The 23950-nt window shown below is 42.7% G+C and overlaps 1 protein-coding gene across 2 annotated transcripts in view; it reads left to right on the forward strand.

Annotated features, from left to right (window-relative positions):
- The first annotated feature begins 1580 nt into the window (after nt 1-1580).
- usp43a (ubiquitin specific peptidase 43a) overlaps nt 1581-23950 on the forward strand; it is a 405014-nt gene continuing 382644 nt past the window's right edge. The window contains exons 1-2 of one of the 2 annotated variants that reach the window (XM_059653769.1): nt 1581-2644; nt 8699-8836. In XM_059653769.1, coding sequence (XP_059509752.1) covers nt 2024-2644; nt 8699-8836 — 759 coding nt within the window. In that variant the 5' untranslated portion in view covers nt 1581-2023. The remainder of the gene's footprint in view (nt 2645-8698; nt 8837-23950) is intronic. The other variant, XM_048555613.2, reaches the window with a different exon arrangement.

Below are 23950 nucleotides of genomic sequence, written 5' to 3' on the forward strand. Positions count from 1 at the left end.
ACTACGTTATATTCCAGTTGTGACCCAAACAGCATTTTATACAGTTCCAGCACAACCTCCTTGCTCTTTTATTCAATGCATCAGCCAGTAAAGGCAAGTACCTCATATGCCTTCTTAACCACCTAATCTACTTGCTAAACTATCTTGAGGAATCTGTGGAGATCTATACCAAGGTCTGTCTGATCTTTAGTACTTTCCAGGAACTGGCCATTCATGGTGTCAGCCTTGTTAACCTTCCCGAAGTGTAACTCCTCACATTTTCGAGTTGAATTCCATTTGGTCCTGCTCTGCTCACCTGAGCGTATCTGTGGACACGCTCCTGCAGTTTATGACAATTCTCCTCACTGTTTACCACCTTATCTCTTCAGTATACAACAAAATTGAACCAGATGAAACAGTCCTCATTGACAACAGCTTTGATTTGCTATATGGTCACCATTTTATGAAGATGGGGGATCCTGTTGTCATTCTTTACATTCTTTAGGAACCACAGATTGAACATTCTCACCGAATTTTTCTTTTTAAGGGAAAATGTTTTTCTTGACCATTTTATATCATTTCTTTAAATATTTCACTCTGTTTATTAACCAGCATACCTTTGCCCAATCCATTGTAGCCGGTATTCCCCTCATACCTTGGTAACTGACTTCACGGACGTTTATGATTTTTGTTTAGGACTGGAGAATGACACTGTCAAACTTAACATGGAATTCAAATACTTTGTGAACACTTTTGTCCCCGGCCTGACAGTTGAGATTATTCACTACATCTCCGTGGTTACACAATAGTAATTTTAAATTTAAGATTGTTTTGTGGCACTTTTGGGCCAGGAGCTTGTCGGCTGATCGGTTGAAAATAGACAGCCAGATCTAAGGGGGCAAGTTCCTTAACCAAAATTGCTGCAATTTGTTTTGAGCGTGTTTGACTACCGATGCACACTGTATATGTGCCCATGCCCGCGGCCAGCGTAACCATTTGACGATGGTGTGAATGAAACGTTTTAGCCAGTACACATATGGCACATGGTGCAACGGGGCTATTGCAATTGTGACCAGGGAACCTGTTAGATAGCTTAGCGCGCATTCTTGGGCACGATTCCATCGTATACAACTCCTGAATTGGCGCCAGCGAGACTCCCCGCCGCTGAGGTAGATACAATGGGAACATTTTTTAAAAAATGTAGAATTCCGACGAGCTATCTCAGCCAAATAGTGCTTGAGTTTTTATCGCAACGCTGCTGACGATATTTACAGCGCGGCGGCTGGAGATTCCCAAGTTACACTGTAACAAAATATCATGAGCTCAGTGAAATAGATATTTTTTAACCTGTTCCCCATTCCCTTGCAAAGCATTGCAGCGATTACAGCGTTCACATTAAGATTACGAGTGTGAATCATATTTGTTTGGGGGAGGGGAAGGGAGTAACAAGCCGGTTAAAAAAAAACAAGGAGCTCTGCAAATGTCCAGACTCCCGCGTTCTGTGCAGTCCAATCCCCCAAGGAATGTTGCTCGGCACCACTGTGAGAGAAAGGCGGAGAGACAGCCGAGGCCAAGCTTGTCTCCCTCTCCTCAGACCAGCAGCGAGCAGCATTTGCCATGGCAAGGAAAAGGAGAAACAGCCCGGTGCTGAGCTGTAGGGCGGGGCAACACAGAGCACCCCCAGCAATCCAGCTCCGCTCCCATTCATAGCGACAGCGCACCGAGTGAGGGAGCAGCACACCTTGTGTGTTTGTTTGGAGTGCAGGGGGGAGGGACTGGAGCCACAGGGAGGAAGTGTGTGTGTGTGTGTGTGTGTGAGTGAGAGTGAAGGAGAGAGAAGCAGCTCCGGCTATCTGTGCAGGCGCTGTGTGAATGCAGAGTAACTCCCCAGTCCCCTTTCCCTCCAGTGGCCGCCTTGTGTGTGTGGAGCTCTCAGTCCAGAATGGGATTCTCTGGGGCTTGCTGAAGCACTTGCTTTGGGAGGAAGGCAGCTGCCGCGCACCGATGGACCTTTGAGGGAGAGCGGCCGGACAGCCCAGCGGGAATGGACAGTGCAGCGCCGGCCAGGTCCACCCTGAAGGGCCACATGAACAAGGGCAAGCGGAGGAAGTCCTTCTCGGGCAAACTGTTCAGGAGGAGATCGCTCAGGTCGGTCGGCAGCTTCGTGCGGGGGGTCTTCAAAACTTTGATTACTTTGGCACCTTTCGGAGAGGCGAGCGCTGACGGAGATGGAGGAGGAGGAAGAGAGCAACTGGAGGAGGAGGACGATGGCGGTTTCAGGGATGGAGCTGTCACCCTGGCCACTTGCAGCGAGAACCGGGAGGAGGAGGAAGAGGAGAAAGCTGGGGTTAAGAGCCTGAGCTTAGCCCGGCGGAGTGAGCGGTTGCCCGGGGACAAACCCCCTGGGGTGCTGGGCTTGAAGAACCATGGCAATACGTGCTTCATGAACGCCGTAGTGCAGTGCCTCAGCAACACCGAGCTGTTCGCCGAGTACCTGGGCTTGGAGCAGTATCGCTCCGAGCTGAAACAGCTCCGAGCCAATGGCACCCTCCGCAGCAAAGAGCCGCCGTCCCAGTGCAAGGCAGAAGTGACCGAGCAGCTCGCAGCGCTGGTCCGGGCTCTCTGGACTCTCGAGTACACCCCGCAGCTATCCGTGCAGTTCAAGGTACGAGCTCCTGTTTCATCCTCATCCCCAAGGCAACTCGCAAACTCACACGCAGTTAAAATAACTCAAACAAACACAGGGCAATCAGGAGCAAGTGAGTGTTTTGTTTCAATTTCTGGCCATACGGTGCCAGCTTAAAAACAGGTTAAACGGCAGAGATTGAGTTTTGATGGAAACAATTGAAAGTTTGCAGGTTTGATTTCGAAGAAATATCAGGTGTCGCCCATTGCTTTCCTATGTGAAATATTGCTCACCCTGCTGTTTGCTGTTGGCCACTGGAAGTTTGGCTTTCAGACAGAGCTCAAAAAATAATTTTTTATCTATTTTTCCAATCAACCTGTTCAGTGATGTTGTAACACGCCACCTGCAGCAGATGGGACTTGAATTTAGGCCTCCCGGTCGAGGGGGTAGGGGCACTACCACAAGAGGGAGATTTTAATCTATTTTTGTAAACTCTGAGCAACACTTGGCTGAGTTTGAGAGCACTGTTTACTAACTGGCCTTACTCGCTAGCTAATGATGTTTGATTTTTTTTGTTTAAATGCAATCTTCTGTTTCCTCTTCATAAATGCCATTACCAACCAGGCCCAATGAATACTAATTTTCAAATCTAGTTATAGAGCGAGTGGTCCAACTCGACCACACTGACCAAATTTCGACCCACTTGTCTGCGTTTGGCCCATATCCCTCTAAATCTTGAACAAAACAGAAATTGCTGGAAAAACTCAGCAGGCCTGGCAGCATCTTTGGAAAGAAATCAGAGTTAAAGTTTCTCATGGAGTGACCTTTCACAAACCTCTCTCTAAGCCTTTCCTATTCGTGTGCCTAAAGGGAAACAAATGTAGTACCCAGGACATAATGGGTTGCATCCTAATATGTCAAAAGATGCAGCTACAAAGATAGTGAATGCACTGGTAGTAATCATCCAAGAATCCTTAGATTCTGGAAATATCGCAGAGGATTGGAAGACTGCCAGTGTAAATCCCTTCTTAAAAAAGGGAAGAAGACAAAAAAAAGGTAACTATAGGTCAGTTTGCTGAATCTAGCATTTTGCTAATGCTAATCATAAAGGATGTAATAGCAGCGCATTTAGCAACACAATATAATCAAGCAGAGTCAGCACAGCCTCATGAGGAGGAAATTATACCTGACAACCTTATTACAGTTCTTTGAGGAGATAGCAAGCAGAGAAGCCAGTAGTGTGTTATAAGTGGACTTCCAAAAAAGGCATACAATAAGGTAGTAAAATGTGAGGCTGGATGAACACAGCAGGCCAAGCAGCATCTCAGGAGCACAAAAGCTGACGTTTCGGGCCTAGACCCTTCATCAGAGGTAGAGGTTCATACAATAAGGTAGCATGAGATAGGATCAAGGGGTCGTATTCACAATAGCAACCCTTAGCCATTGGAGCGCCGCATTTGCCCACAGTGCACGTTTAGTGACCTGGATGGTGGAAGTGAATATACCATCGTCAAGTTTGCAGCTGACGCAAAAATATATGGGAGGACAAGTGGTAAGGATGGCACAGGGAGCCTGCACAGCAATATAAGCAGGTTAAGTGATTAAATGGCAACTTGGTAGATGGGCAGCACAGTGGCTCAGTGGTCTGCACTGCTGCCTCACAATGACAGGGCCCTGGGTTTGATTCCACCCTTGGGTGACTGTCTGTTTGGAATTTGCATATTCTCCCTATGTCTATGTGCGTTCCCTCTGGTTTCCTCCCATAGTCCAAAGATGTGCAGGTTAGGTGATTTGCCTTTCTAAATTGCCCATAGTGCTCAAGGATGTGTAAATTGGGTGGATTAATCATGGGAAATGTAGAACTGTGGGGAATAAGTTTGGGGGAATGGGTCAGGGTGGGATGCTCTTTGGAGGTTTGGTGTGGACTTGATGTGCCAAATGACCTGCTTCTATAATGTAGAGATTCTGTGAATACGATGTGGAAAAATTTGAGGCTATGAACTTCAGCATGAAATATAGAGCAGAATATTATTTAAATGGGGAAAGATACAGAGAGCAGCAGCACAAAGGGATTCGGGTAAATGAATCACAGAAAAGTTAGTGTCCAATCCAGCAGGTAATAGGGAAGGCCAATGGAATACTGGCCATTAGTGAACAGAGAATAAAAATAGGGAGGTTTTGCTAAAACTATACAAGGCACTGGCCAGATCACCGCTGGAATACCGTGAACGTCCTTGGTTCGGTATCTAAGGGAAGATATACTAGCATTGGAAGCAGTCCAGAGAAGAGATGTGGAGACATTTTCTTATTTCAAAGGGCAGTGACTCTGCAGAGTCCTCTGCTTTGCCTTTTTACAAATTCAAGTTTCCACTAACGATACCTTTGTTTATGGAAGTTATTTTTTCTAAGTTGCCTCAATGAAAACAATGCTGCATGTTTGAAACAGGACACCAATTTTGCTACTTTTGAAGTCATGAACTGAACTGCTATCTTAACCTACAGAATAGACATAGAGAATTAAGAGGAGCAGTGAAATGATTTGTGGGAAAATCTTTACTGTAAAGACATTGAGACTGAGAATTAGTAGAGTCCTGAGATTTCCTTAAAGTGGGTCATTGATTGCTTCCTATAGTTGTGTGTCAATTCTGTCTCTCTCTGACTGTCACAGACCTCTCTGGAGTTGTTACACTGTTCGTACTTAGTTTCAGAGCAGTCTCTGCAACATCTGTCCCCAGTGACATCATGTAAATTCTTACAGCTCTGTCACCAGCTTCTGGTTAAAGTTTAATAATCGGAGAGTGCCGATGTCTGCTAGCATTAAGATCGAAACTTAACGGACTCTATTGAAACTTGTGAACCTTTTTTTTTGGACTGGCTACAATTACTTTGCAAGAAGTGTGAAACTGCATCATTGTGGTCTAGCACCTTGTGGCTAAGTTGAATTGTACACACACTGCATTCTGAAACTTAATCAGTGGTAATTTCTGAGAAAATAGGAACTGCAGATGCTGGAGAATGCAAGACGAGAAGGTGTAGAGCTGGATGAACGCAGCAGGCCAAGCAGCATCACAGGAGCAGGAAGGCTGATGTTTCACGCTGAGACCTTTCTTTTTTCTGAAGAAGGGTCGAGGCCCGAAACGTCATCCTTCCTGCTCCTCTGATGTTGCTTGGCCTGCTGTGTTCATCCAGCTCCACACCTTGTTATTTCATTGTTAATTTCTGTTGCATTCACCGTAAGACATTTAATTCCTGCTCTTTTTTAAACAACTGGATGGCAGTTTCCTGTTTTGAGAAAATTTATAGACCTGCTTCATAGAATTACTTTGTTTATAAAACAATCTGACCCAAAGCTGAGTAGTGTTTTAAGGACAAGTCTGTTAGAGCTGTTTTGATTTTTCTGATCTGAAATATGCAGTTATTTATGTGATTAGCCATTCCCAACTGTAAATATCATGCACCTGAAGTAACTCAACGGAGGCCGGTATCCCATCACCAAGCCACCCTTTATTTAGCATTGACACAGTGTGGAGCTGTAGGAGCACAGCGGTTCAGGCAGCATCAGAGGAGCAGGAAAGTTGATGTTTCGGGTCGAGTCCTTTCATCAGGACTGTATGTCCTTTGTGAGTCCTGATGAAGGGTTCTGAACTGAATTGTCGACTCTCTTACTCCTCTGATGCTGCCTGATCTGCTGTGTTCCTTCACTTTCACACTGTATCAACCCTAACACTCAGCATCTGCAGTTCTTGCTATTTCACACCCTTTATTTACATGTACACAGTACTTGGCCCTGGTCCAGCTTCCTCAGAACCAGGTCTGACTATGACCAGCCAGCTGGGAGTCAGTTCCCTGAACTGAGGAGATTCTAAATTTCCTATTTATTTAATTTTTGTTAACTTCGCCCTGCTGCTACACAGCAATAGTGCTTATTTTTCCCCACAGCACCCATGTGTGTGTGTTATGCAGGGACTCAGTGAAAACACCATTTGTGTCAATAATTTTATCAATATTCTACCAGTGGCAATAACACCCATGTGGCCAGGGAACCAGTAACAAGCAAAGCCCAATAGGGGCAATGCTTACGGGGGAAAAAAGTGAAGGGGGATGGTCGGAGTTAAAGCTGAAATGCTTGTCTTTATATCTGTCAACCAGGGCTCCCTGATTGGACTGGGTTAATTGCCCCAAACAGGGAACTCATTTTCTGTGAGGTCCACCTGATTGTAATGTATTCAATCACTACACTGCCTTTTGCTTTTTAACTTCTCCCAAAGCTTTTAACATTGAAGATTGATTTGATGGCCTCTTAGGTCTATTAGAGCGAAGAATTTGAAAGGGCAACACTGTCTTCCTTATAAAATGCCTTTACCAGCCTGTAGGTATACAGCCTTTCACATTAAAACATCTGGAATCGATTCTCAAATACTTTGTAAGCTCATGATTAATATGGAGATATTTGTGGGTGTGATTTTAACTCCCTCAAACTCCATCCACATATACAAAGTTAAAATCAGATTCTTTGCATCATGAGCATCTACATCCACCAAACAATTAATTTATTAATATTTCATTAACTAATAAAAATTGATGAAACAAAACAGAAAATGCTAGTAGCACCCAGCATGAATTTTGTTTCCATATTTTCTTTTGCCTGGCACTTTCATCACATTTCTCATTCAACTACTTCTCTCCTCCAACCTGGAATACAACTCTGCCTTGTCATTATCTGCCCTCTTTTCCAATACACCTTCTTTATTTAAAAGCTGTTCACCTCCAGCATCTTCCAGTTTTGAAGAAATGTTTCTCCATCTGCTGATGCTGCCTGATCTACGTAACTGTCTCCAACAATTCCTATTTATTTCTGATTTTCAGTATCCATAGAACTTTGTTTTGAAAGGGGAATATTGGCTGGCACACTTTATTTTTCTCTGCTCAGTGCCATGGTATCTTTCACGTTTATTTGTATGATCAGAGCATGCTAATTGGCACCATTTGTTTAAAATCTCATCTGACAATTAGATATTCCTAATAGAACTGCACCTTGATATTACGGCCAGCATGTATTCGAGCTAAACAAATTCCACAAACGGATGAGTAGGATCTAGTGCATTTTAGGTCTGTCAGCAACTGATTTTCAGTAATAACACGACTCCCAATTGCACAGACTTGCATATGTCAATTACGTTTTGGTCATCAAAGAGCACCTGGCCATAGAAGCTGCCAAATTTTATTTCCGTCACTACATTTGTTCATTTAAAAGTGGAATTGTTGAGGCCAGCCTTTATGCCAATACTGATTCCAATTGAATTTGATTATGGGTATGGTATTTGAGGAGTTTGTGCACCCTTCATTTGAACTCGAGTGATATCCAAAAAGACCCGTTACAAAGGAATAATTAAGAACCAAAAACCCTGTAAACAATTCATTATAATTATCTAAAAATTTAGTTTATAACATTATGAAACATGTACATTTCATTAGTATTTATACATTCACAATGAATTTGAGTCAGTAACATCTGCAGAATTATAACTTTGGCACTGAACTGTTTGGTCTTAGATCTGTGAGAAACTAGGGCCGACTTTTACACAAGGTATATGAAGTATTGTGGCTTTACAGGCCAAAATCAGCTGATAGCCTTTTTTACATGCAAATTTATGGGTATTGAACTACAGAGGCAGTGAAAATAAAGAACGACTTATTTAAATGTACCTGATGTCTCTAATACAGAAATAATGGGGTTATAACTGATGTTTCTACATGATCAGTGGCGACAGTGGCGTGAGAATAACCACCAACTCTGGCAGAGATCTCAGCACAGTGCATTTGTTCTAACATCGTTTTTGGTTTTAAAAATAAGCAACTGAACTGATGAGGGATGTTTCTCTTCATCAGTATTCCCACATTTTCAAAGCTTCCTGTTTTTATTCCATACATCTAGCATTTACTGTTTCAGTTTTGTCTTCATTGGGTAATGGTGTTTCCAGGATAATTATTAGTTTTTGCTGCATTCGTAATTTCTGGATTGTTGACTAACTCAAAAGGTTTTAACAATAATGACTTGCGTTAATAAACAAATGTTTCTTTGTTTTATTTTAGAACATAGTAGCAAAGTATGGGTCCCAGTTTCGTGGGAATTCTCAGCACGATGCACTTGAGTTCCTTCTGTGGTTACTGAATAGAGTGCATGAAGACCTCAATTGTTCACCCAACAAAAAATCAAAACCTTCCATTAAGGTGAGTTAACACCACCTTCTTTGTTCAGTTATTGCCCAGATTTCCTCCTACAAGCTGCACAGAGTGTCTTGCTTGCAAGGACACAATAGATAATGGTAGCTATAGGAATGAGAACAGTCTGACTGAATTATTTTTTCCTCCTAATAAAATCAACTTGCATTAAAAATGTTCTAATGAGATGTTCTGGATGTGTTATTCATTTGCAACATTTATATTCATTAAGTGTAATTTTTTTTAAACAATGTAAAACTTTAAATAATTTACTGTTTGCTGATTCTTGATAATTCCAGGAACATAACTAATTTATTCAAAATCTTGTGAATTAACTTTACATCGGTTAGATGAGGGTATTGCATTAATCGTCATTGATGAAATTTGTATTGGCTATTAAAGATAATTTATTTTGTGTGAAGGAATGGACTCACTCTTTACATGACTTTTGTTAGACCAAACAATTAATATTGTAGCATCACAGTTATTTTTTAAAGTACTTTTCTATTATTTTGTAGAGTGCAGCCTTAAACATTGTTTACCAATTAAAACTGTTAATGACAAAGAATATTTCATTTGAAATACCCCATTTAAAGAAAAAGCACTTGATTATGGATCTAAAATTTCTTTTGAATATTCTGCTATATACTTGAAATAACAGACATTCAAATTTCTTACTGGAGTCATAGGTGGAAATTGAGTATTCCATTCATAATTTTCCACAACTGTAACATTCATTGAGCTGGTGAATTATTATTGATATATAACAAACAACAAGATAACATTGAGCCCATTGTAGTGGCTCAGTTCATGTAATCATGATGTAATGTTCTGAAAAACTTACCATTTTAGGTAGTTAACTCTTTTGAGTGGAAGTCCCAGTTTAGTAATGATACAGAAGTGTGTACAAACCCAAATACTCTCTCAAAATCTTCAAGACTTCTATATGGAGATAAAACAGGAGAAAATGCTCTTTAATGTTGGTGTTTCATAAAATAAAAACCTTTTGTTCCCAAGAAAATTGGATATATAGTGTGTTTGTTTATTAGAATATGTTGGTGGTTAAGTTCTAGCCTATGATAGTATTTCATTTCTTTAAAAGTATTTGAGCAAATTTGTTGAATATCTGTTAATTATGCTGATTATTCTTAATGTCTCAAAGTCAGGGACTGAGAAAATGTGGTTATTGTATTTCATGACATAGGAAAACAGCAGGAAATGACAGATTTATGGTTCCCAGTGGAGGGGTTTTTCATGATCTCTATCTTTGATGAGTTAGACATGTGTGACATTATGTTATATTTGAATCCCGTAGGTACATTCAGTGAGTATTAATGAGAGCTCCTTCTCCATCTGCACATGACACTTACTTTTAGCTTTTTATTGATCCGTTTTAAAAAGAAAGCAGCAAATTTGCATCTTTTGGTAGTCTAGTGTGTTTCAAGGTACCCTTATTATGTTAGAGTCCTGTTTTTGTTCACCGCTTAGTTTCTGAAATATTTTCATATTTATATTCACACTTTTGCAGTTACTAATTGTATAGCCTTCTGTTTTGGTTCAGTGACTGGGTATATGTTTTCCATAATAGGAATGTTTTGGTGGCCAATTTTTGAAAATCATGAAGCAAGACATAAAACATAGTAGCTGTTTTGTGTCAAATACAAGGATTGTACATTTGTGTGCCCTGTACCCAATCACTGTTTCTCATTTCCAACTAACAATGTACTTTTATCAACTTTTGGGACACATGAATTTCATATTCATTTATACTAATTTTATACTTAAGATTTTATCCTAGGTTTTGAAAAAAAAAACACATGGTTTGAAATAACTCCATGGAGACCTGTGTATCCTGTCACTAAGGCACCCTTTATTTACACGTGCATAGTACTTGTCACTGGCCCGGATTCCTCAGAGCCAGTTCTCCGACTGAACAGGATGTCTGCCATTCTGGTTTATATCTGTCAGCCAGGGCTCCCTGATTGGACCAGATTAACAGCCTCAATTAGGGAACTCCTATTCTATGAGGGCCACCTGGCTGGCCTCATTACAATCAGTACAGTTTGAACATAGTGAAGAGTAACATTGCACCGTCCAATCATGTGCACCTTGACTAGTTGCTCTTCTAGTAATTCTTGTAATTATTCTGTGACAATTTTCAAATTATTTGGTTGGGTAACAGTTTTCAGAACTACAAACAAATTGGCTGATATGATTTGGGAATGAGATTTATCAAATCACAGATTTGACTCCTTTATCCTTTGATGGAAGACTGTACTTTACATAATTAAACAATCTGGCATGATTTAATAGCAACATTTGTCTTTCAGCCAGTTTCAGGATTTTTTTTAAAGAAAAACCATATAGCTGTACAGTGGCACTTGTAAACTTAATGTCTGTAGTATTAGTTCTCAATTTTCACAATGTGAGTGTGGAAATGTTTGGGTCATTGAATGGAGAATGAAATTGTATTTGGGCAAATGTATACAATGGATGTGAAAATGGGAAGCACATGTATTCCATGGTGGTGTTGAATTGAATGATAATAAATTCAACCTATGCTCAACGTATCCACCCAATGCAAACCAGCAAGCACCTAAACCAATAAAACCTTGAACAAAAGCCAAAACACAGGGACTAAATTGTGGTGGAGCTGTATGGTAGTCTATTCAGACCACACTTTGAGGAATTCTGGTTACCAAGATGGAAGGAAGATGTTCACACACTAGGGTTTGCTTTGCACTGCCTCCAAGGCTGATTCCTACCTGTTTGAGGAAAGACTGGAGAAAGCGAGGTTTTAGAAACTTGAAAGAAGGCATCTGAGGCTTGACCTTGTATAAAGATATAAGATTGTAAACTGTGTATACAAAAGATGATCACGGAAGTTCACCTTCTGGGAACCAAAACGAAATCTTGTTTGAAGTATAAGGTTAAGGTCCAGTGACTTAATAGGAAACCATGTTACATTCACAGTCAGGACTACAATTATTAGTCCTCCCATTTTCTTATCTAATCGCAGCACTTTGCGCTAAGAACTACCAGACTTTCTTGAACATCTAGGAGCAAACTGCCACAATGACATTATGTATTTAAACAGCCAGACATGGTATAAATATTTGGAAGTTACTTTGTGGCTACAGTATCACATTTTACCCTGGTGTATGTTTAAGTGAAACATTTGCAGAGAATACTGTTGTTTTCTACTTAAAAATGCTGCTTTTAATACTCTTTTCTGATTTTTAAAATTTGTTTAGTTGGGAGTCAAGATTTAACAGAGCGACAAGCACCTGAGCATTTAAAGTTTCTTTTCCCATTTGTGTAGAGTCAGCTGATCCCAGCCTGTGTGGCATTAACTGAGCTATGTCACAATTGCAGTAATTGTGGCTTGGTATCAAATATTGTTTGAATACACCTCTGTGAAGACTTTTTATGATGTTAAACATGCTATATAATTTTACTTTGTGGCAGCATTGTACCAGCTGGTTGTCAGAATTATGCAAGATTCCTGCTTTGCGTCAGTAACCAGCAATGCTACTTGTGAATGCACATTTGTTGATTTCAGTTAGGGAATAGATCTGGTTTCTATGTTGCATTCCCCCTGTCAAATAGCTTGCCAATACATTGTAGCCAGCCTCATCTATGTGGGTTGTTTCTTTGTTAAGGGACTAGAGTGCCTGTAGGATGCTGTCACAATAGAAGATTTTCAAATCAGAGCACTTTCCAGAGAGAAATGAACAAAAACAACAGCTAAAATTTAATATTATGTAAATGTTGTGGAACTAGTTCACAACAGTTCCTTTCCTAATCTCCTGAAGAGGCTAATGTTGATTCTCCTTTGGACCAGATCAAATCCCCTTTGCAAATATTGAGGAGATAGCCTAGACCAAAACTTTTATCTTATTTAAAGGCAAATGTAAGATGCTGTGTTCCAGATGTAAGTTGATTGGTTACACTACTCGACCTTAAGCAAATTACACTTTATTATTACCTTACTGCTAAAATACAAACCTAAAGAAAAAGGAATTGATGTAACTTTAACTCTATTGGAAAAGTTAGCAGAACGAAAGATTATTTAACTAAACAGCAACTGTTCCAATATAGTAACATCCTATTAATACACTCTTGATGAAGGCAAATTCAGTACAACAGATTGTCTCACATGTGACTCTAGATAGAGCTGTAACAGAGAGATACACAGCTTCCGCAACCAGCTTCAAAGCCCCAACAGCTAATGAAAGCTAATCAAAAATGCTGGGTTCTATGGGATTCTGACTTCACCCATCCAGGCTGTTTCTGTTGTTTCAACTTTTCAAAAGAAAAGCCCTATGGCCTCACAAGCTGTTTGGAAGAGACAACTTGCCACCTATCATTCAAAACCTCTCTTCAAAAAAAAACAAAAAATAAACCTCTGAAAGTGATAGTATTGTCACAACTGGGAGATGATTCCAGGAGCTCATCGAGATGGTCATTTTTCGCTGTGTATTGGTAAACTGTTTGATTCTGATTTTGCCGCTGTGGTCATTGTGAATGGAAGCATTAACCCGACTTTTTAATAGCAGTGACTTAATCGAGTTTCCATGTGGGGATACTGTTCATGTCACAATGTTTTATATATAATGAAAGAGAATTTTTTTAAAGTTGTTTGCTGTATGGGGGAATCATAGTGCACGATGTAAACGTTTCATTTCAGAGATAAATGTAAAGCAGGTTGCTTCTTGATAGTACAAATGCAGATAAAGTAGCAACTTAAAGATTCATTGTTGCAGTGAACCCAGCGTGGATGTGTTGGCGTTATCTACTGTAGAAAATAAAAACCGCAGTTTTGAACTCTAAAAATGGAAATGCTTTCTCGAAGGGATATTGAAAATTGAAACCCCATTTATTGTACTTATTTAATGCCTACCTGTTGGTTACAAAGACGCATTAGCAGAGAATGGGAAGGAACATATTTTCCATCTACCCTCTGTTCACCAGACAGTGAGCAGCAAATTCTCCAATTTAAATTACTGAGAAGCTCATATAGCTGGTTAGCTTGATGCAGCATGCACAGTTTCAATCAAGCATCTACAGTATGCACATGATTGCTGCTGGAGGATCTGATATTGTTGTGGAGTATTAATTGGTTGGGGAGTGAAGTTTCGAGAAAAACTTGGCAGAGGAGAGCGAAGTAATGGAGATTACTTCCTAAAAGTCGTGGGAGATGGAGGCTGTGGATCTTTGAAACAACAGATGCAGGACTTTGCTACAAGTTGACTGCACCGCAGCTCTGCACGCATCTAGCAAAAGTGGTGGCCACTTCCAGTCCTACCATCAGCAGCTGCACTCATTGTATTCAACTCTGCCGAGAGCCACGTAGAACATAGTTAACAGCCAAATGCAGTTGAACCTGGCTTGTCTTAAAACCAAAACTATTGGAAGCCTAAGTTCTCCTCTTCTCAGTCCTCAAGTCTGGGTTTGCTTGCATCAGCAATACCTGCTTAAAAGAAGCCAAGAGGACAAAGTCACAACAAACGTGATCTGACTGTTAGTAAGCCCTAAAGCACTGCCAGGTCTGGACGCTGTCTTTTTGTTCAGAGCTGCCTCCTGGCAGGTTCTCACCAGGGAGGGCAGGGGAGATTTTTCCCAGGGATTGGAGTTAAAAGATCCTCCTGCTTGACAGAGCTGCCCAGATGGAGATTGCAGGGGATATGAGGAACCATGAAGTCCCAACATGAACAAGAGTGCGATCTGTCCAAAGAATGAATGACGTCTTCTGAACCAGTAAGCCATCTTGTGTCACACAAAAGGGCATCCCAGGAAAGTATCAAGCGAAGAGACTTTCTAAGTGTGAAGAGGGGCTGGAAAATGGTCATCGCATGGCAAAAGAAGCCAGATAATGTGACACTTGTGCTTAATAAGGTGTTTGGGTACCAGTTAGAATTTGGGATCAGCGTGCATGGAAGATGCATGAACAGAAGGGAATAGGGTGTCTCTTGACAAATGCCATTAAGTCTCCACTTTGCAATGCAAGATAAAGAGACCTTCAATGCTAGGGAGGGATTCATGTCTGGAGGAAGAATGTCTGTGCTGAAAGTTCTGATGCCATTTGAAGAGGAAGCCATGAAGATTACAGGCCAGCAGAGCAATTCATCTGTTGTAGCCGACCAGGCTGAATAAGTCAGACACTCAGTGAGAATGCCTTGAGCCTTTTGTTGAAACATAGGTATGTTACAGACATGTGTAAAACTGTGATTTCCAGATGTACTCAGCTTCTACTTCAATGTCTTACTTTTACTCAACAAGGGACATTCCAAGCTATCATCATATGTGATCATATCGAATTGGGAATACATACTTCGATGACACTTCCCTGTGGCAGTGTCACTCTGACAAGGTTCCTGGTGATGGGAGGACTGTTAAGGGTGAGACCTTTGATCTCAGATATGATAAACCAGTTAGAAATGCAGCAACGAGCAGGGGATTATCTAGCAGAAGGTCAAGAGATAATGTGGAACCTTGCGAGAATGTATCTGAGCCTTGAGTTCTGTCACAGCTCTGAAGTGTAAACGCATGGTTTTCTTGATGGGAAATTTGGTGGCTAACAATGTTGGGTCAGGTCTTCTGTGAAGACCTATGTTCTGATACTCTGGCCATGAGGCCCATGCTGCAGGAGCTAAGCAAGAGGAGAATAAGGCACTTGAACCTCCCTGTAAGGACTCTTTCTTCCCTGGCATACATGGAGGCGTTACTTCAAACTGGGGGAGGGAGGCAGATTTGGAGGTAGGACACAATTCAGTGATGTTTCTATTTAAAAAGTATGCATGGCATGTGCATTGGCTCTTATCAGGTTGTGTTCTGCGAACATGTCACTATCTGAGAAACTGGGAGTTTTGTCCATGATTTAATTAAGTCACCTCGCATTCAAAGGACTCATTAAATTCCACCTTCTCTCTGGATTGTATAATAAATGCTACAAATTTCACTTTATCACTACTTTCTCATGGATTGTTTGTAGGATTTATTGGAGAAGATTTATTTTCTGATTCTTTCCAAAGAAGCAAACAGCTTATTGTGGTGAAAAGGCAAACAAAACAAACAGGTTTGTGATTATATTTTCACTTATTTGCTTGGTTCTTTTGTTATTCCACCCCCACATCGAAGGATAACACAAACCCAGCAGTGAAGCTGAATGCTTAAAACCAGTGATAATGGGAACTGCAGATGCTGGAGAATCCGAGATAACAAAGTGTGGAGCTGAATGAACACAGCAGGCCAAGCAGCATCTTAGGAGCACAAAAGCTGACGTTTCGGGCCGAGACCCATGAAGGGTCAATCAATCAAGGAAAGAAAAAGGCAATCAGCCATTGCATTGACTGAGCCCCTCTATACTTGTCCAAATACAAGCCTTGACTTTATTTGTATCCTCCTGACAAACGGATAATCTTGGGCAGCTCAGCTCATTCTTGCAACAGTCAGTTTTTAATGCTCGGCAACTGAGTTAAATAGTTAACTCATGAAGTGGATTCATTCTTTGTCCTTTGATACACCTGGCCCTATTGCATTTAGACACAATGTTCTCATAGTAACTTTGTAACAGCTTTGCTGAATCTACTGTGAAGTAAGATGAATCCTCATAAGTTTTCTGTTATTCTTACAAAGAATCAGGATAGGGGTGATGTATGTCTTTATGGTCTAAAACCAGGAGCTCAAAAAGGTCCTCCAGTAGGTTACCTAATGATTCCTATTGTATGGTAATTATACCCATCTTTGTCTGTCAATCAGATTGGTTCCCCTTGTCTTCCTTTACATGATAACAAATAGTTTTTAAGCTGCCACATGAATGCGGGTGGTGTTGCCCAAAGAAAATTTGACACTCAGGGCAGGTTCATGGGTTAAGCTGTGGTTGAAGCTGGAGTTTCAGTGCTCTGTGTGCTGTTCGGAGCAAATCTGACGTTATGTGAAGATCACACTCTTTATATGCCTGATTCAAAAAGTGCAGCCCACTTCTGGATTCTGCAAAATGCTTTGTCTTCACAATGCTTTCCCAGCCTGATTTCTTATATGCTATGTCAGATATTCCTTGCCTGCTTCCTGAGGGAAAGACTTCTATTGCTCTTGATGGAGCTTGGTCAACTCTTCTATCTCCATCTTCTACCTTGGTTTGTTGGTGTTTGCTGTCAGACTCTCCTATGCAGCTGATAAAGGAAGTGAAATTTTCCAATGCTTTGGTTAGCCTGGTCAGTCACTACAACCTGCAGAGTTTGGGAATTGGTGCCAAATGACAGCAAGGGATCTGGCAAGAGTTCTCACTGCGTGTGGTCTGTCGTATTGTCCATGAGACATCCTGAATTTCTGGCTGCTGTTGGCAGTGTAGAATTAGGTGTTAGGATGTCAGGCTGGCAAACCCCACGTGGGACCTCATCTGCAGTGATGCCAGGATGCAGGTTGTGAGTAGGTCTGAGGTCTGTAAGGACACAGCTAGCTGAGGACAGGATTCAAGGAAGTGAAGAGCAATAGAATTTATGGGGATGTTACTTTTTGCAGCATTTCTCTATGACCAGTTAAAGGGATGAAATGGGTCTATCACGTTTCTTTTTCTGCTATTTTTCAGTGTCTAGGAATTTGGCAAATATTTGCAAAGTTTGCTTAAGAACTTTGGATCGAGGACATTTGGATGGTTGGGGGCAGGGGTGCTTCCAAACTGATTTATGCATTGCACTCAAACAAAATAACCTGTGGGTTAAATCGTCTGAGCAGTGGTAATGCTGGCAGTGAAGTCTGTACCAAACTTTTCTGAAGAAGGGTTCTGACCCAACATGTATGCTTTCCTGCTCCTCTGATGCTGCCTGGCCTTCTGTGTTCATCCAGCTCCACACTATGTTATCTCAGACTCCAGCATTGGCAGTTCCTACTCTTTCTACCAAACTGATGCTGTGCATTTCTTCTGGAGAATTCCATTTGAAGCAGCATCAGGACAATGTCCATGTTTCTGACATTAGCAGTTGGATGGTGAATTTACAGATCTCGTCTTTGAATTTTAGGGTCCTAGAGCACCAAAATGGCCTTTGGCCCATCGAGTTTGCAATGATCAAAAACATTTAACATCTAACTCCTTTTAATTCCATTTACCAGCGCTTGGCTCATAGCCTTGTATGCTTTGACTTTGCAAATGTGCATCTAAATATTACTAAAAATGTTGCAAGTGTTTGGGTCTACCACCCTTTGCAGGTAGTGAGTTCCAGATTCCCATCGCCCTCACATCCCCTGCAAATCTCCTGCTCCTCACCATAAATCCATGCCTCCTCCAAGAGGAAAAGTTTATTTCTGTCTATCCTATCCACATCCCTTATAATTTTATAGATCTCAATCATGCCCCCACCACCCAGATCCAAGGAAAACACTTCCAAACCATGCCAATTTCTCTTCAAAATGACAGTGAAGCAGATATGGGAGAGATAGTAGGAACTGCAGATGCTGGAGAATCAGAGATAACAAGGTGTAGAGCTGGATGAACACAGCAGGCCAAGCAGCATCAGAGGAGTAGGAAAGCTGACGTTCCGGGCCTAGACCCTTTTTCAGAAATGGGGCAGGGGAAGGGGGTTCTGAAATAAATAGGGAGAGAGGAGGAGGCAGATAGAGGAGAAGATAGGTGGAGAGGAAATAGACCGGTTGAAGAGGCGGGGATTGAGCCAGTAAATGTGAGTGCAGGTGGGGAGGTAGGGAGGAGATAGGTAAGTCCAAGGAGGGCAGAAAGGCCAAAGGGGTGGGGTGAGGTTAGTAGGTCGGAGGTGGGAGTGAGGCTTGAGGTGGGAGGAGGGAATAGGTGGGAGGAAGGACGGGTTAGGGAGGTGGAGACGAGCTGGGGTGGTTTGGGGATGTGGTAGGCAGAGGTGGGATTTTGACGCTTGTGAAGTCCACATTGATACCATTGGGCTGCAGGGTTCCCAGACAGAATATGAATAGCTGTTCCTGCAACCTTTGGGTGGCATCGTTGTGGCACTGCAGGAGGCCCAGGATGGATATGTCATCTGTGGATGGGAGGGGGAGTTGGAGTGGTTCGTGACTGGAAGATGCAGTTATTTATTGTGAACCGAGCGTAGGTGTTCGGCAAAGCAGTCCCCAAGCCTCCGCTTGGTTTCCCCGATGTAGAGGAGGCCACAACGTGAACAGCGGATGCAGTATACCATTTTAGCAGATGTGCAGGTGAACAAAGCAGGTGACAAATTATCAAACTAAGTACATTTGAGCTACCCAAAGTCTTTGACTCTAACCTAGAGGCAGAGACTTTGCCGGAGGGTCCCAGGGAACAGGAGAACTGCCCATTGCAAGTTCAACCTTTGTGGGTAACTCCTATGCCATTCCACACATCAAGACTTCGACTGGGCTTCAAGACATCTCTTCAGTGTTGTATCTGTGCTGCAATGATCCCGAGACCAGAAGACTTTCTCCAGAGTCACAGTTGCAGTTAACCTGGATGAAATGTAGTATTGGACCTGATGCAGTAACTAGTTTTGCAGGAAGGCTCACTGATACCTGGTCCCAAATTGTGGCTGATTTAAGCATTGATTATTTTATTAAACATTTTATCCAAATATTGAAAAATAGTTTCAAGTTTTCCAGGATAAGTAATTAAGTGGCTCGACCAGAATTTGTACAATGCAGAACTTGTAACAACATTCTTTCCTTTAGTTTACTCTACCTGATAATGACATTAGAATGGTTTGAAAAAGAAAACAAAAAAGATATTTTGAAATAGAGACATCTCCTTTTAAAGGCAAGTGTTCATTAGATAATGAATTGCTTTGAATAGATGATCAAATATTGGAATGGACTGAAATCTATTAAATGCAATTCAACAATGATTTAAAAAGCAACATTCAGTCACATGAAATACAAAGACTGCATAAATAATGTAGGCCATCAGTGCATTGTCATGTAAATTGTTTACGAATGCATCTGTTTCAACGAGATGCTTGTTTACTTGAAATAAGCTAAATGAATTGATTTTACATTTGGTTGAGACCATACCAAATTTTAGGATAGTGAAAGATTTATCCCAATTTACTCTGAATGTTTCCCCGTATGGCTCAATTTTAGATAATGGCCATTACTAAGAAGCATTTGATTGTATAGCTAACTTGTTTAATACATAGCAACATCAGAGTTGTGCTGTACATCGATAAAACTGAGCTCACTGCTGAAAGCTCCATAAAGCTCCACTTAACAATAATGCTGGAATAAAGAAAGTCTGTTGTCAATGCATTTTAAAAATAATGCTCGTCCCTGTGGTAACCCCTTGACTGAAAGTAAAGCTTTTCTTACATGTCAAATGTTCAGAATTACCCAACATTTTTTTGTATCAAGATAATAAAATGTGAGGCTGGATGAACACAGCAGGCCAAGCAGCATCTCAGGAGCACAAAAGCTGACGTTTCGGGCCTAGACCCTTCATCAGAGAGGGGGATGGGGGGAGGGAACTGGAATAAATAGGGAGAGAGGGGGAGGCGGACCGAAGATGGAGAGCAAAGAAGATAGGTGGAGAGGGTGTAGGTGGGGAGGTAGGGAGGGGATAGGTCAGTCCAGGGAAGACGGACAGGTCAAGGAGGTGGGATGAGGTTAGTAGGTAGCTGGGGGTGCGGCTGGGGGTGGGAGGAAGGGATGGGTGAGAGGAAGAACCGGTTAGGGAGGCAGAGACAGGTTGGACTGGTTTTGGGATGCAGTGGGTGGGGGGGAAGAGCTGGGCTGGTTGTGTGGTGCAGTGGGGGGAGGGGATGAACTGGGCTGGTTTAGGGATGCAGTGGGGGAAGGGGAGATTTTGAAACTGGTGAAGTCCACATTGATACCATATGGCTGCAGGGTTCCCAGGCGGAATATGAGTTGCTGTTCCTGCAACCTTCGGGTGGCATCATTGTGGCAGTGCAGGAGGCCCATGATGGACATGTCATCAAGAGAATGGGAGGGGGAGTGGAAATGGTTTGCGACTGGGAGGTGCAGTTGTTTGTTGCGAACTGAGCGGAGGTGTTCTGCAAAGCGGTCCCCAAGCCTCCGCTTGGTTTCCCCAATGTAGAGAAAGCCGCACCGGGTACAGTGGATGCAGTATACCACATTGGCAGATGTGCAGGTGAACCTCTGCTTAATGTGGAATGTCATCTTGGGGCCTGGGATGGGGGTGAGGGAGGAGGTGTGGGGACAAGTGTAGCATTTCCTGCGGTTGCAGGGGAAGGTGCCGGGTGTGGTGGGGTTGGAGGGCAGTGTGGAGCGAACAAGGGAGTCACGGAGAGAGTGGTCTCTCCGGAAAGCAGACAGGGGTGGGGATGGAAAAATGTCTTGGGTGGTGGGGTCGGATTGTAAATGGCGGAAGTGTCGGAGGATAATGCGTTGTATCCGGAGGTTGGTAGGGTGGTGTGTGAGAACGAGGGGGATCCTCTTGGGGCGGTTGTGGCGGGGGCGGGGTGTCCTCACACCCCGCCCCCGCCACAACGGCCCCAAGAGGATCCCCCTCGTTCTCACACACCACCCTACCAACCTCCGGATACAACGCATTATCCTCCGACACTTCCGCCATTTACAATCCGACCCCACCACCCAAGACATTTTTCCATCCCCACCCCTGTCTGCTTTCCGGAGAGACCACTCTCTCCGTGACTCCCTTGTTCGCTCCACACTGCCCTCCAACCCCACCACACCCGGCACCTTCCCCTGCAACCGCAGGAAATGCTACACTTGTCCCCACACCTCCTCCCTCACCCCCATCCCAGGCCCCAAGATGACATTCCACATTAAGCAGAGGTTCACCTGCACATCTGCCAATGTGGTATACTGCATCCACTGTACCCGGTGCGGCTTTCTCTACATTGGGGAAACCAAGCGGAGGCTTGGGGACCGCTTTGCAGAACACCTCCGCTCAGTTCGCAACAAACAACTGCACCTCCCAGTCGCAAACCATTTCCACTCCCCCTCCCATTCTCTTGATGACATGTCCATCATGGGCCTCCTGCACTGCCACAATGATGCCACCCGAAGGTTGCAGGAACAGCAACTCATATTCCGCCTGGGAACCCTGCAGCCATATGGTATCAATGTGGACTTCACCAGTTTCAAAATCTCCCCTTCCCCCACTGCATCCCTAAACCAGCCCAGTTCATCCCCTCCCCCCACTGCACCACACAACCAGCCCAGCTCTTCCCCCCCACCCACTGCATCCCAAAACCAGTCCAACCTGTCTCTGCCTCCCTAACCGGTTCTTCCTCTCACCCATCCCTTCCTCCCACCCCCAGCCGCACCCCCAGCTACCTACTAACCTCATCCCACCTCCTTGACCTGTCCGTCTTCCCTGGACTGACCTATCCCCTCCCTACCTCCCCACCTACACCCTCTCCACCTATCTTCTTTGCTCTCCATCTTCGGTCCGCCTCCCCCTCTCTCCCTATTTATTCCAGTTCCCTCCCCCCATCCCCCTCTCTGATGAAGGGTCTAGGCCCGAAACGTCAGCTTTTGTGCTCCTGAGATGCTGCTTGGCCTGCTGTGTTCATCCAGCCTCACATTTTATTATCTTGGAATCTCCAGCATCTGCAGTTCCCATTATCTCTGATATTTTTTTGTATCAAATTGTTTATTCAAGAGAGTATATTCAGTCATTGAGCTGGCAAATGGATAGATGCCATCATTCATGAAGGAAGCTTGTGCTTCCTGAGAGAAGTTTTTTTTTAATGCAAACTTTAACTCTTAAAATTTAAAATGTCCAGGTTACAAGGCTACCATTTTGTTTGCAGGTAGACAGTGCTTTCCTTAATGTAAATGCTTGCTTGTGCCCTCACCTTCAGTCTCATGCAGGGACCATTACAAGAGAAGTGCAAATGAAAACTGTCCTAAAAATATCTGCAGCCATTCTGAGAAGCATATTTGGGATACTTTCCCTGCCTTAACAATATCACTCTATATAATACATGACATTGACAGTTTTAAGTAGGGTTTTATGATAATTCACATTATCAAAGCTTCCCAGTCCTGCTGTAAGCCAAAGGTTTCATTCTGTCACAAGAACTGTGTCTATGTATTTATCAGTAAATGATTTTTCCAGTACGAATGTTTAAGTAATCTTGCTGAACTATGCAGCATTAGTTATTCCAGTAGCAGGTTTGTTACCCAGTGTGCACATTTGGATCCGTAGGCATGTTGGGCTTGACTGTCGAGATAATGAAAGGCTCAAGACTGGTTTGTAATTGATGCTTAACTAATTGTTCTTTCAGTTTCTAATTAATAGCTGTATAATGGTGACTTGAGAAGTGAGGAAGCTGCTGGCAGTTGAGAAGCTAGCAGACGTCAAAGGCATAACTTCAAGATTAAATATGAATGTGTTAAGTTGAGTGGCTTGGTGATGTTCAAACTAATTTATTTTTGAAAGCAATCAGTCCCTCAGTTAACACTTCCTAAGCATGACGGAGAAACATTCTTAGTGTCATGGCATGACACCAGAACAAGTCAAGTTACTAAATGTCCTTGCATTTTTGTATGCCACTCTTGGTTTCAGTTGCACAATGCAGACTTTGTATACACCTACACACAGTGTTGGATGACCTGTTGATGAAATGAAGGGCTCAATTTTCCCTTTCTTGGCAAAGTGCCATTTTAGGTGCAATTTATTTCTGTTGTCTCACCATTTCTCATGCGATTGTCTATCTCTCACCTCATTAATTATGGAACCACCTCTCATATTGCCCAGTTTATGCAGTTGTGCAGCACGAAGGCTCAAAATAGTCACTGCTGCTGGGACTTTGTGACATGCATGCCATATTTAAATGCCAGCTCCAGAACGCTGCAGAAAGGGAAGCTCATGCCCCCTTTCACCAGCAAGACCTGAAGGTGGAAGGGAAATGCCCTTTCTTCCAGACCAGCATATGAAACCACGTCACCATTGCCAGTCAGAACGGAGATAGCATTAACCACAGTTAATGATGTCGACAGGATGAAAAGGAATACGCATCCGTTCCAGAAGAAGATTAGCAACCTTCTGTGCTATGTAAGGATAAGTGCCACCGTTTTCTGTCTGCCACTCAAACTCACAGGGCCATCACTCATTCTAACTTTCCCACTGCACATGCCTCTCACCAAGGCTCATGGTCTACAATTCTCACTGTTACGTGC

This window comes from Stegostoma tigrinum, chromosome 22 (assembly GCF_030684315.1).
Source record: "Stegostoma tigrinum isolate sSteTig4 chromosome 22, sSteTig4.hap1, whole genome shotgun sequence".
Classification (NCBI taxonomy): domain Eukaryota; kingdom Metazoa; phylum Chordata; class Chondrichthyes; order Orectolobiformes; family Stegostomatidae; genus Stegostoma; species Stegostoma tigrinum.